Source organism: Molothrus aeneus, chromosome 20, assembly GCF_037042795.1.
Source record: "Molothrus aeneus isolate 106 chromosome 20, BPBGC_Maene_1.0, whole genome shotgun sequence".
NCBI lineage: Eukaryota > Metazoa > Chordata > Aves > Passeriformes > Icteridae > Molothrus > Molothrus aeneus.
The window spans coordinates 3,712,989-3,727,000 of NC_089665.1; the positions used below are offsets into that span (position 1 = coordinate 3,712,989).

The 14,012-nt window shown below is 44.5% G+C and overlaps 1 protein-coding gene across 1 annotated transcript in view; it reads right to left on the reverse strand.

The window, feature by feature from the left end:
* Window positions 1-14,012, reverse strand: part of LOC136565198 (sphingosine-1-phosphate transporter SPNS2-like) — a 136,740-nt gene that overhangs the window by 26,332 nt on the left and 96,396 nt on the right. The window contains exons 9-10 of the mRNA XM_066563676.1: window positions 13,549-13,614; window positions 5,826-5,924 (exon numbers count right to left, since the gene is read on the reverse strand). Coding sequence (XP_066419773.1) covers window positions 5,826-5,924; window positions 13,549-13,614 — 165 coding nt within the window. The remainder of the gene's footprint in view (window positions 1-5,825; window positions 5,925-13,548; window positions 13,615-14,012) is intronic.

The window sequence follows — 14,012 nt, forward strand, 5'->3', positions numbered from 1 at the left end:
CAGTGGATGTTCAGACTAGCAAGGCCAAGTCCCATTTTACCACCACAGTGTGGGTCACACCCAAGCATGAATGTGGGGAAAGATCTCTGCAGGAGGAGTGGTGCCATCAGGGTCTCACCACACCTGTCAGGCAGCTGGCACTTGGGAAAGAAAGAACAATAAAAACCATAAATGTGTGCCACAATTCATCTACCAACTCTATCAGGTGATGGGAGATGCTGCTTATACAGACTCATGTACACTATATTAGAACATGGCTGCAAAAGGCAACAAGACAGAGACCTCTGTTCCATCCTCAGCCCCACAAGAGCACTGGGATATCTCCTGATGGTCCATGAACCAGAGAGGGATGGCAGGATATTTGCTGGGAAATGTCCCAACAAATACAGGAATGATGCATCTGACTCCATGTTCTCAGAAAGCTAATTTATTACTTTATGATACTATCATATATTAAAGAATACTAAACTATACTAAAGAATACAGAAGGGATACTTACAGAATGCTAAAAAGATAATAATGAAAACTCCTGACTCTCTCCAGTCCTGACACAGCTTGGCCCTGATTGGCCAAAGAGTGAAAACAACTCCCAGCAGAATGCAATGGAACAATCACCTGTGGGTAAACAATCTCCAAACACATTCCACATGTGAGCACAACACAGGAGAAGCAAATGAGATCAGAATTGTTTTCCTTTTCTCTGAGGCTTCTCAGCTTCCCAGGAGAAGAACCCTGGGAGAAAGGATTTTTTCAGAGAATGTGAATGTTACAGCAGGGGAGTATTTTGCACATTTTTGTGTCAGGACAATACTGCCTTTTTGACCTTGAGCTCATCTCTTAGCCTGCTTTGGCAGGAGGGACAGGGCTGTGTAACCCCCAGCAGGCACCTAATGGGCCATGTTTGAGGAATGGCTGCATGGGTCACCCAGGGACAGAACACCCAGACTGCAGCATCACATCCCAACCCCACCCTTCATTGCTATACCCTGGTTTTAAGTCAGACAGAAGTGGATTTGACTCCCAGTGGGCTGAGGTCTGTTTTAGTCTAGCAAACTAAGCTGGAAAAAATGTCCTTCCAGAGTAAGCATGTCCTACTCTGAAGCAGCCATAGCATTTTAAGCCATAAAATATAAATTTTAAACCATAATACATTAATTCTGCTTCCTCAGGCAGGCAAGTCTTTACACATAGAGCTACTTTCCATACAGATATCCTTGGTGAGGTAAACTCCTTCAAACCAAATCAACAAAAAGGCTGTTTCAAACTGGGCCAAGACTCTGTGAAATCTGCACCTCCAGGTATAACTTTCATTAAAAAGTATCTTAATTGCTGCATTTACCACAGTTTTTCTTGCCTTGCCCCTAATGAAATTCTGATCTGCTTGCCCTGATACTCTGCACCAGGGATAATTAACACTGCTCTGCTAACTACTTGCTAAAGGAAGGTCATTAGTATTCTTGCTGCTTAAATAGCTCATTAGGTTTATCAACCTGCTCAGAGGGAAGCTGGGGAAGGAGAAAAGTGAAAGGTGCCAAGGCTGGAGGTGGTGTCCCCCCAGTAAAACTGGAACAGCCCAGGAGGGCAGGAAGGATGGGAGCCACCATCAGAGGAGTCCAGGGAGCAGTGTTGGTCCATCCAAGGTGCTCCTGGAGGAGAGCAACCTCTGGCACTTCAGAACAGCCTCTCACAGGCTGATGTGGCCAGGGGACAAGGAGATACAGACTGGTTTTCATCCTCAGACCTTCTGAACAGCTGCACAGAGGAGATGAGAGGGAGCTGAAGCAAACAGCAGCAGGGCAGTGAGGGCAGTGTGTGCCCACAGAGCACCTGCCTGGCACACAGGGACAGCACTCCTGCAGCAGGTCCTGCTGGCATCACAGGCAAGGGTGGAAGAGAAAAGTGCTCAGCAAATTACAGACTTGGAAGAGAAAAAAGGAAGGAAAGAAAGAAAAGAAAGGAAGGAAAGAAAGGAAAGAAAGAAAAAGTCCCAAGCCACAGCCTGAAATAAAATTCTCCTTCTGCCTGCATTCAGATTTCCAGAAGCAGAAGAGCAGTCAGGGAGTGGAGGGGGACACAAGGAGAAGGATGATGTAAACCCTGAGCAGGGAAGACAGGTCCATGCCTGTGCACAGATGGACACAGGAGCATGGACTTACAACTGTTTTATTTTAAAGGGCAACCAAGATCAAACCAGAGTTAGTGATACAAAGAGCTGGAGTTGTGATGCAGCCTGACAAGAGTTAACTATTTCATGTGCTGCTGCCAGCTCCCTCCACTTGCTCTTCTGAGTCTGAAATGCTGTCTGGGCAGCAGTTGAAGACCTTTATCTGATACTCAACAGTAATGGTGGGACTTGGGGCATTTCTCTTAACACTTCTGTGCTCCAGCAATCGTGGGAGTGGTCAGAGACAGAAAAGTACTACACACATTTGGGTGCAATGCACTGAGCAGGTGAGATTTCTCACCTACTGCCTCAAGAATAAAGTGTGGAGTGACTCTGGAGGTGTTAAAAAGGAGTTATTTAAACCACAGGTTGATTATCACTTGATAAAAACTGCAGCTCTCTAGGAATAAAAGCTGTCTCATCTACTGAACTTCTGCAGCAATATCTATTCTTATTTGGAAATAAGCAGGCAGTGCTGATTTACAGTAAATGATCTCAGAGCTTGCCATGTAGTAAAGCTTTATGCAAATTGCAGCTGCCACCCTAAAGCTGTATTTGCATAACTCCTTTGTAAGTCAATCTTAAGCCTTTTTACCACAATAAAAGTTATCAATATTTAAAGAGACATGAAAAATAGCCACACATATGTGCTCCCTGCCACTCAGCTTTTAAGCACTAATGTGTATTTGCTGCTTTGGGTGGTTTAAGGAGCTGCAGTGCAAGATTTGGAATGGAGTGAAGTGACAGAAAGTCTGAGTGTGACCCTGAGCTTCAGGACACACCACAGAGCACAGCAGCAACTGCACACCTGAGGCTGTGGCTGATCAGCACCTTCTGTGTTTTATACAGGGATTTTAAGATCAATACCACCTTTATTGGTATCCAGCAGAGATAACTGCCTGCCACAGCTCGGTCCTACAAGGACAAGGGTCCCCACTTCTTTATTAAGAGCATTGCTGGAGGGAATCTCACTATAAACTCATCCAAACCATGTAGGATTCCAGCCATGTTTGATCAAAGCACTGATCATTTAGTGAGGGAACTCCAGGGGAATTCTGAAGCAGTTGGAAGACACAGCAGATCCCAGGTGAACCCAAGTGATGAGGAGGTTGAGTTTCACCCATTCTGAGCCTGCCTGTTACTGCAGCTCACAGAATCATTAATGTTGGAAAAGATCTCTGAGATGGTAAAGTCCAACCTGTGACTGAATACCACCTTGTAAACCAGACCAGAGCACTGAGTGCCACATCCAATCCTTCCTTGGACACCTCCAGGGCCTTCTGCTGCTCTCCTTCAAAACCTTCCCCTGCTCCTGGTCTGCCTTGTGAAGAGTCTGGAGTCACAGCAGTGGGAGCTGATGCCCTCAGGGTGGGGATTTCCAGAAGGACTGTGGCAATCAGGTTCCCAAATTTCCCTTAAATCCAGCAGGAGCAGGTTCCTCAGCCCTCACACACTGCCTTGAAAATCCTGGTCAGAATCTGAGCCCCTTCTGCAGCCTGCCCAGCTGGGGTTCAATGCTGCATGGGGTTTCTCCATCCTGCACTGCAGCTGGACAATTCTTGTGGTTTCTAACACCCAGGGTCAGTGCCTGCCTTAGCTCTGGTGCAGAAGTTGGCTGTCCTTTCACTTTAAATAGTATTTGCTTTCTGTGTTATGTGGAGCTGTGGCTGACCTTTCAGTCCTGGTAGCAGGGGGAGGATGAATCAGCCCAGCCAGAAAAGAGGCTGCACAAAGGGATGCTGGCTCCATCATGGCATGAGGGCTTCACTCCTCCTTGTCTGCACAGAGCCTTGGACCTGCCTCACCTCCTCCCAAATCACAACTGCCCAACAATTACAGCATTGGAAAAGGAAAATAATTCAAAAATAATAACGAAGAATTCAGAAATTATTAAAAATAATAACGAATATTTTCCCAGTCTAAAGAAAGCCTAAAGCAGCTATTAAACTGGGGCTCTACATATTTCAGCCAGAAATCCTTAAGTAACTCACAACTTGCTTGATCTCTGAATACCAGGAGGGCAAGGCACATTATTTCTACAACCAAAGACCTTTTATTTTTAATCTATGACATCAAAGAGCCCCAGGCAACTTTCAAGAATAATTGCAATCATTCAGGGCCCTAGGAATTCCTCCTGGACATCCCTCTTCTGTAAGGGAAAGGATGAACATGCAGCAGTCACCTGAGGCAGCTGGGCTGCCCCAGCCCTGCCTGGCTCCTTCTCCTCTCCCACACTCCCCACATCCTGCCCTGCATGAAGCAGCCTCTCCTGCAATTCCTTTGTTCTTGCCACCTTCAAATAACTTCTAAAATAAGATTGTTTCTCCCCAGGTGCCCAGAACATTGAAGTAAATATAGAGTTAAGCTAAATTGTGCATTTTTATTCTCTTGAGAGATTTCTCATTTCTTTGGTCTTCTCAGTCTTATCTGTATCTGCCTTTTCCTGTGTGCTTCAGAGGGCTACAGAGCAGCCACAGAACTGCCACTCAAAAGTAAACATTGATGTATATTTAAACAGATATACTCACAAAATTAAGAATATATAAATAAATATGTGTAGCTACACACACTGGTGTCTACAGGATGAATAGATGAGCAATGATGGTTGTAAAAAATAAAAAAAGCCCCACAGCACCCAGCAGCTCTGTGTGAGCTGGAGGAGCACATCAAAGTCCTGTCTCTCAGGAGATGGGACCAGTGGAGATCCCAGTTACATCCCTGGGAAGCAGCACTTTCAACACACCAGGAACAGGGTTGCTTATGGATTTCTGGGGAAGCTGCTATATTTTATAAATTATGATCTGTGATCTCTGAAACTCCACGCAGCAAACTCCACTGAAGGAAAAAGACATTTCCCCAGTATATCCAGATTTCTTTTCCTCATTACACTTCCCAGACCTTTTATTTTCAGCTGTTCTCTCTCTGAGTGCCAGGTTTTGGAGCTGGGTCTCTTGTTCTGTTCTGCAGGAGGATAAGGGTGGCAAAGGAAGGGAGATGCTCAGTGAGACCAAGGCCACTGAAGCAGTCACAGAAAGGAACCCAGTGAACACCCCAGGAAGGAGCACTAACAAAACCCCTGGCTGGGCACTGCCCAGGCTCCCCAGGGCATGGCCATGGCCCCAAGGCTGCCAGAGCTCCAGGAGAGTTTGGACACTGCCCTCAGGCACAGGGTGGGATTGTTGGCGTGTCTGTGCAGGGCCAGGGGCTGGACTGCATGATCCTTGTCAGTCCCTTTCAGCCCAGAATATTCTGTGGTTCTGTGATTTACTGTCACACAAAGCAGGTACAGCTGTGTGCCCATAAACAGGTATTTGGTCTCTGAGGTCAGTTAACAGCTAAACACACACATGACTCTCTTCCAACCTAATTTCTCTGGGCCCCATGTCCACACCACAGCAAGAACACTCTCTCTTTCCAGAGCTGGAAACACCTCAGGCTAAAAAGATGTGGAAGCTCATTTCCCACACCCAAGTAGTCCCCCCTGGCTTGAACTGCAGGTCACAACAACCCAACCAGGTAAAGAAAGTGGCACTGCTCTGCAGCACTTCCCATTCTGCTGACAAACACAGGCCTTCCTTCCCAGCAGGACCTAACCTGGCATTTCAGATGAGCAGTTTGGAAACCAGAGCAAACCCTGCCAGAGCCTGCTGTGAGCACTTACAAATCCAATGAGATAAGGACTGCCAGCATCTCCCAGGAGGTGTGAAGTGAAACTCTGCAAGGCCACTGCGGTTGCACGGCGAGTTGGAATGACCACGTACTGCAGAGAAGGGGAAAGAAACAAAAACAGGTAAAGAAGCTGAAATAAGAACCTGCCCATCTGCCTTGTACTGCTCAGGGCAGCACAAAACAAACCAGCTACCCAGACAGAGCACTGGCCAGTCCATGGCTGGCTCAGGCAGCTGGGAGCCCCAGAAACCCTTCCTGCTCTGTTGGCAGGGGCTGAGGGGAGGAAGCTCTGCCCTCTCTGCTCCACTCTCAGCTTGCATTATCAGCTTTGCCCACAAGACACTTTGCTGTTGCTCTTCAGACTGCATTTTGCTTTGCTGATGGGAAGAATAAAATTTAAAGTTGCTCAACTGTTGGGGAAGATGAAACAGGAAAGCCTTATAAATATAATTGCCTGAGAAAAGATTTTGAGAATATGGAAACTCTAAGTGAGATTGAAATGAAAGCAAGCTTTGAGATACCTCAGTTACTGAACAACTGGAAAACAATGGTGTAGCCAGCTGAAGGTGATCCCCTTTTGATGGAACAACACCCTCTGCTTGCAGACAGGCCCAAGGGTCAGAGCAGACCCTACAGCTTGGCAGAAGGGGCCCAAAGAGGAGTTTTTAGGGTTTAAAATGTAGCACAGTATGGTAATGTAATGATTCTCATAGGCTGTCTGTAAATGCTGTAGGATTTGTATCTTGGATTGGACTGGTCAGTGAGAATGAGAATATTCAACACAGAAGAAGATTTATGGTATTGTAATGGGAACCTCGCTCTCTCATCCTCTGTACCAGGCTCTTGCCTTCTCTCTCTTTACTTCTCTGGGACCTGCTCTGAGCTGTGGCTGCAGCTCCCAGCAGGGCCCTGCACCCAGGTCCTTTGCAATAAACCACAAGTTCCAAGCCCTGGTTTCAGAGATCTCTGTCTCTGTCCATCCCCACCGTCCTGCCCCCGATGCTCCTACACTCAACACCATCAGCCTTCCCCTCAAGGACTGAGCTGTAACCTGGGAAATTTGCTTTGTTCCACAACAAAAGTTATTTTGTTTCCTCAACTACCAGCAATCCACATCAGTATGCAAGGTCATGGTCACACATCCTCCCTTCCCACTCCATCTCTAGCCACTTCACATTTTTCTCAAAAATTTGTGATTCCATTTGTGAAAGTGACAAAGTCACCTTAGGAAAATTTTCCACAGCCAAGATCCTGTATTTTGGCCTCCACTCCTCTAATAGGACATGACACCCTTAGCCAGGTCATGCAGAATCAGTCAGATTACACAGGAGCAGTGGAAAACACAAATTACTTCCCCATGAAGGGACTAGAGCTCAGAGATAACAGAGCCCTAACCACGGAAGGGGATGAAAAATTAAAAAATAAAAAACCCAGCAACTCCCTGTCCTGTGGAATGACTTTAATTTTATAATAGACTTTTTAGATGCAGAAGAAAGTAATTGTCTCTGGCATAAATTGTTAAAGACACTGGCTAAGGACATCTGCATCAAGTCCACATATCCCAGTTTATGAATTGATCCTGTCTTGATTTAAAGGCTGGAAGTAATGAAGAATTCAATAGGTCTCTGAATCCAAGTGAGCATTGTTTCTGCCTGTAAGCACTGATCTCACTGTGCTTTTTGCTGTGCCTCTGACAGGAATGACTCTTGTTTAGCCCTTTGGAGACCACGATCCCTTTTATTTATCCCCTTTCTCTCTGATGGGCTGCCTCCACCTTTCTTTAGAATCCCTGCCTTGCCAGGATCCTGCAATCCTTCCCCAAAGTAATTTATACATGAAATGTGACATTTCAGGAATGGCCAGAGATACACAGAGATCCTTTACCTGGACTGGCTGGCAGGGAGGACTCACTCAGGGCACAGAACTAAAGCACATTGCAGTGCTTGAACTATTCCTCACAGGGCAGGGGAGCTGCCCTGTCTGCAGGGGAAAGAATCACCAGAGAACCAGAAACAAAATAAAGAGCATTGAGAAAATCCACACTACAAGAGAACTGATGCCTATTTAAAATTATCATCTCATTCCAAGCACAGACAATTCTGAATTATGACTTAAATTAGATTAAATGCTTTTCCTTAGGGTTTACCATGTGTGATCAGATGAGCTGCCAGTTCTTTCATCCCTGCTTTGACAAAGCTGCAAAGGCACACTGCTAATGCACTTTCATGCCATGTATTAAGCAGGCACCCTATTCAACTTCTTTTGTGCAACATTAGAGCAAGATATGTTCAGATCCAGAGCACCCACCCAGCTGTGGATGTCAGGCCCTGCCCTCCTTTTGCATCCAGGATCTCAGAACACGACTTGAAGGGAGAAATCCCAAGAGGAAAATTAGCTCTAAACTTCATTAGAGACACAGAAATGTGCTAAAGGTCAGGATGTGAACAGTAGGACAGCCTCACAATTCATTCCCACTCCCCCAAGAGGCAGATAATGGATGCAACCTGGATAGACCAGACAGAAGAAAAAAAATAAAATTAAGAGTGAGTTATTTTTGTTCTTCCCACCTGGCCCAGTTCACACAGGGGCAGTGGAGAAACATTCTGCAGGAGCTCTTTGGGAAAGGGCATCTGAGTAGATAAAGTGAAATTCTACCTAATTCAAGAGTTGTGCATAAATGTGAAACACAAAATTTAAAACCTAAAATATTTTTTCTTTCTGTAAAGTTTATGTTAATCTGGAGAAAATAATCTGCCTGGTTCTGTATTCTATCAATTTTTTGTAGCAAAAAGACAAAATAACTGGCACATTTATTAAACATTTACCACTCTCAGGGAGTGGCAGTGAATTGATGCTAATAAGAGGAAGAAATCTTAATGATAGCTGTATCATATGTGTGCATGCATATATAAATATTTATACACATGAATACACATTTATATATCTGTATATATGAATATACTCTAATATATTCTAATATGAATATATTAGACATAATTTTGCATGTGTAGCTATATTATGCAAACACAGTTTTGCAAATAGGAGTTCAGTTTCCAGCTTAACTGAAGAAGTTATTGATAGCTGAAACACCATGAAGTGCAAAAAACTTGGTATATTTGTACTGGAATTCAAGAGACAAAGCCCCCCTCAAAGCAAAAACCTAACATGTAGCAAGCAAATGAATATGATCTCCTTGAAAAACATCTTGGAAAGAAAGAAAAAAAAAAGCCTTAACCAGCACCTCCAAAAAACAACAAAAAAATACTCCACCCTATCCCTACTTAAAAAAACCCATTTTGTTCAGATGGACAGGAAGCAGCTGGTAGCAAACATCTACTCTTCTTGGAAGACAGAAGTAAATTATAACTCTAAATGGGCATTTCAATACTAAAATAGACCTAAATTCAAACCATGCACAGCCTGGTTTGGACATCCCACAGAAACTGGAGGTGGGAGAGCCACAGCAGCCAAGGAGGAAGCCTGTGGGATTGCCCTGGCTCGTCCCTGATTCCAGGTTCAGAGGCAGCACAGAGGATGGGCAGGGTGGCTGACCAAGCAGCCCTGCTCTTTAAATAGAGGTTCAGAAAGGCCAGGGATGGCTGCTGACATCTCCTTCCTGTGATGAAACCAGCAGGACATGGTCTGAGAAAAGATAATGGGGAAAGCAAAGGAGAGATCACTCCTCTCCCAGGAAAAGGCCACAAGCCAAAGAGGGAAGTTCTGATGTTTATGTCTAGGCTTGAATAGAAACTCTACTCTCTCAAGCACTCTGCTGCCCTTTCTGGGTCAGGACAATTCAAACTGGCCTCTTTCAGCACCAAAGACAAAGAAAACCTGCACTAGCACTGTTCAGCCACTGCCAGAACCTGGAAAGAGCCCAGCTGTCCCTGCTGCTCAGAAAAGGGCAAGGCTGGGATCCAGAGAGACCCTCCACAAAAGCCAGGCAGACACTGTCTGGAAACAATGCTCCTAAATGAAGAGAAAGGAGGCTGCTGTGGTTTGCAGTTCCCAGAGCAGAACACCTCCACCTGCAGCCCTTGGATGGTTTGGGGTGGGCTGTGCTCCCTCATTCCCAGGCATTCCTCCCCTGCCCTCAAATCTAACCTGCAGCACTTGAGTATTGTGTGGAGACACTCTGAGAAACAACAAGAAGAACCTCTGGAAATGCAATTTATCTTTGGCTATAAAAATAGGGCAGCATTTTGTACTAAATAAATAACTGGGTTTTATTTTTAGGGAAGGTAATCAGAATAAAAGCAACATTCCTACATGCCTATGGCACAGCTGAGCACCAGTCTGTGCCTGTTTCAAGCCTAAAGGAAGACTCTGACTTTATAACAAAACATCAAAGCAGCTTCTCCATGGCAGGTCATGACCATTTAGAAAGAACTCGTGTTTTAAAAGAAAACAGAAATATGCAGAGCAATTTTTTGCATGAATGTCAGGACTATGAATAAACTGGAGGATGGCTTTTCTCAGCAAAGTCCTAAAGAGACTGTGATTGAAATAGAGGCACTTTAAATTGCTTCATGGCTCTTACACAAAAATCCCAAGCCCCTGTCCATCACCTCTGCTTTTGAGATGTGGTATGGATGAAACCCCCACTATTAGCTCCAGATTCCCACAAAGCCCCACACACTGCACATGTCTCAGAGTGTTCCACACTTGCCTGCTGCACTGAAGCTCATTCATTGCTGCTGTTATGAGGCAGTTTTAATGCTACTTTGGGGTTCTGGTAATTTTAAGGCCAATTTGCAAAGATGGCTGATGAAATCTGTTTCATAATTAGCAAGCTCCATACAAAACATCCCCCCTTTCCCCAAGCACCATCTGAGCATGTGCCTGGGAGGAGATATGGAGAGTTGTGCTCAGGAGAATCAGACCTGTTTTGTACAGATTTGCATTCAGAACAAATATCAGCCTTTCAGGATCTCAGGCAGTGCAGAGCTCTGCAGCACTGACAGCTTATCAGAGCCAGCACTTGGCACCTTGGACTGCAGAAAAAACAGGAGCAGGGGATGCAATGCAAGCACAGAGCTAGGAAGAGCCAACAATTAAATTGGAAGATAATAAGCAAACATCCTTGTTTTGCCACGGAAATTAAACTTGCAAAGCCTCTGGAGGTCCTTAACAACTCGCCCGATAGGATTCTAAAGCAATCATGGGATCTGTAAAACTTGGGAAAGCTGTGAGAGATCATCTGGGAGGCAGTTTCCAAAATCCTCATTCCTGGCATAATGAAATCAGTGTTCAGGCAGTATTGAGAGCTTTTATCCATGAAAACAGGGTAATATTTATGTATAGGATGAAAGTGTTGTTAAGCTTAGGCTAATAATGCTTTTAAACTCCTTCCCAGCCTCAGGCAAGAGCAGACACACTTCTGATTACACCAAATAAATAGTAATCAGGAAAATTAATTTGCCAAACATATAAAGTGCATCTGCTAAAGCATTTCCACATCTTTGCCTGGCAAGGACTTCCCACCAAGCTGTCTGTCAAACGTGGCTGTAGCCTTGGCTCTCACCTATGTCAGCCTGAGCCCCCTCTCATCCCCTGTGTGCTCTGTCTGCTCTCCAGCCTGTCTGCTTCTAGCTCTGACCTCATCTAAGTGGTGTTTACATTTATTTCTTTAAAACTTTCACACATCCACTCATGCTGTTAATGCATCAAGCTGGGCATGATATACAACACTTAGTCCATTTTCCAAAACAGACCAGAGAACAGTGAGCTGAAAAGCTGGCAGCAATTACCAAAATCCATTTTTCAACATGGCTTTAGTTTCTTTGCTGTGTTTTGGAAAATTGAGCTATTATTTCCAATCATTTCTTATGGAACTCTTTTGCACTAAAGCAACATAAATAACTGCAAATGCATCCCTACAAAATGCAACTGACTATAGGATGCTGGTAAGACAGATGGCAAATCCTATAAAAGCTGTTAAAAAGCTACAGGACATTGAAGTCACATTGAAATCAACACAAAAACCTCTGTAATTAAATGGGCCAATGATGGTAGCCCTAATACCCTTGACAGAACAGAGCAGTTGGTTGAAAATATCTTTTGGGGTTACCTTGAGACAACACAGGTCAAATTTCAGGTCTGTCTCTGGCCCAGATTTTCTGGAAGACCTTGAACATGTCTGACAGGATCCTCCCTCCTGGCAGCTGGGACCACCCCAGCTGAGCCCTTACCTGTGCCAGCCAGTGTTAAGAAGGGTATAAACCAGCTGCTATTTAAACCTCTCCACTAATTCTGAGTGGAGAGAGCTGGGATTGCTCCTGGGAACACCACAGCCAGGGGCAGGATGCAACAGGAAGCTCTGACAGGAGGCAGGAATGAGCAGCTACACACATTGTACTGTCATTTCTTCCTCAGCACAGCTGTGTCCAGGCTGCACATCTGTGCAAGTGTTGAGATCCCAATTATGAATGGCCACAGCAGCCTTGAACTCAGCACAAGCTGCAAAATCCCATGGAAGCCCCAGGGAAGCCCCACAGAGCTGGCAGGAGGAACCTTGGGCATTAAAAGCCACCCAAGGCTACCAGAGTAGCCTGACAACCTTTGCTTCTCTGAGCTTTACCCACACTGAGAGGAGTGGATTTAACCACCCCACCCCACCTCTCAAAGAGCTCCCTGCACAAAGGAGTGGAAGATGGAAAGTTCATCAGGCAATGCAGTGATGGCAACGGCAGAGCTACTTCAAAATATAAACACAACCTTGAACTTCAACATAAACACAGCTTAGGCACAGAGGCTTGAAGTTCTTTGCTGAATCAATACATCAACACCATTATCTTTACATCTCAGAATACTGAACCCGATTGTTTCCTTGCTGGTGTTAGCATAACCAGCAAATACAAGTCAAGGGAGTTTTCTATTGATGCCAGACTGATTATATTTTTAGTTCTGTCAACAAGCTGACAAAAGACCTCAGGAAAGTCCTGTAATGGTCCTGTGCCTTAGTGCCTTTCTTTTCATACAATTAGCAACACCTCCTTCACAACAGGGCTTCAACACAAGTTATGTTTGATGGGCTCTGATGGAAACCTCTACAAAACATGCAGAGCTCTTGAACAAATGTCCAGACTGTTTCATGTGAAAATGGGGCTGCTGAGGTCAGCTTGCTGATTTGAAAGACTTAAAAAGCTCTGTGGTGGAGAAAGAATAGAAAATGAAGGACATGAGTTGAAAAGTCCCTGACAGTTTCCTCTTGGACAAGGTGAACATGGTCCAAAAATTCTTTATACTTTCTTTTCCTCTCTGCTCTCCCAGAGGTGGGTTTCTATTGTGTATGTGTTGAATGGTAGGTAGATGGGCTGCCTTTGTGGTCACAGGAGGGAGGGAAGGATTTCCTATTGCAGAACAAAGCTGAGTTATTGCTAACAAAGCCCACATCCATGCTGACTGTTAGGAAATGCTCCCTGAATTCTCTGCATGTGGGGTCTTGCACAAACACTTAAAATTTTGGGAAATTATTTGAATTCAGAAATGTTGTCCTTTCTGGACATCTCTCCCTGATGCTCAGAATAAAGGATCTTTTTTCTCTCTTTCTTTCTCCCTATGTCACTTTTCAGTAAGTAAAAATACTATGAATGAAAACCAGAATAGGCTAAAGTAGGGACTAGGATCTAGAAGAAATTGTGAACTTCAGGTTGCTCTTGCAAGTTGCCAAACAGCTCTGAGCACAGAAAGAGGCTGTTCCAAAGTGCACTCACCATTAGTATGTCTGCTGTGATAGCCCAGTTTGAGAACAGAAGAGTTTCTCCGATAAAAATGCAAATCTGTTGTAACAAAACACACAAAAAGGAGAAGATTTATTCACTTGGCATTCAGAGGAAAAAATAACCTGCCACAAACTTTCTTTTGTTGTATATTTTTCTCATACCTACACAGCACACTCCTTGTTGCTGTTGTGGTTTATCCTGACTATCAAGAAACCATAGACTTGTATCAGAGCTCTAGAGGGCTGAAATGTTGTTATTGTAAACTAAGTTTATGATCTACAGAGCAGCTAAATTAAAGGCTGACACATTTGATTTTAGAAGAACATGAAAAACCAGCATGAAGAGACAGCCCCAGGCTTGCATACTTAGAATCACGGAATTGTTGAGGTTGGAAAAGCCCTTTAAGGATCATCAAGTCCAACTTGCACTATTCTTTTCCAAAAAGCCAGTTAGAA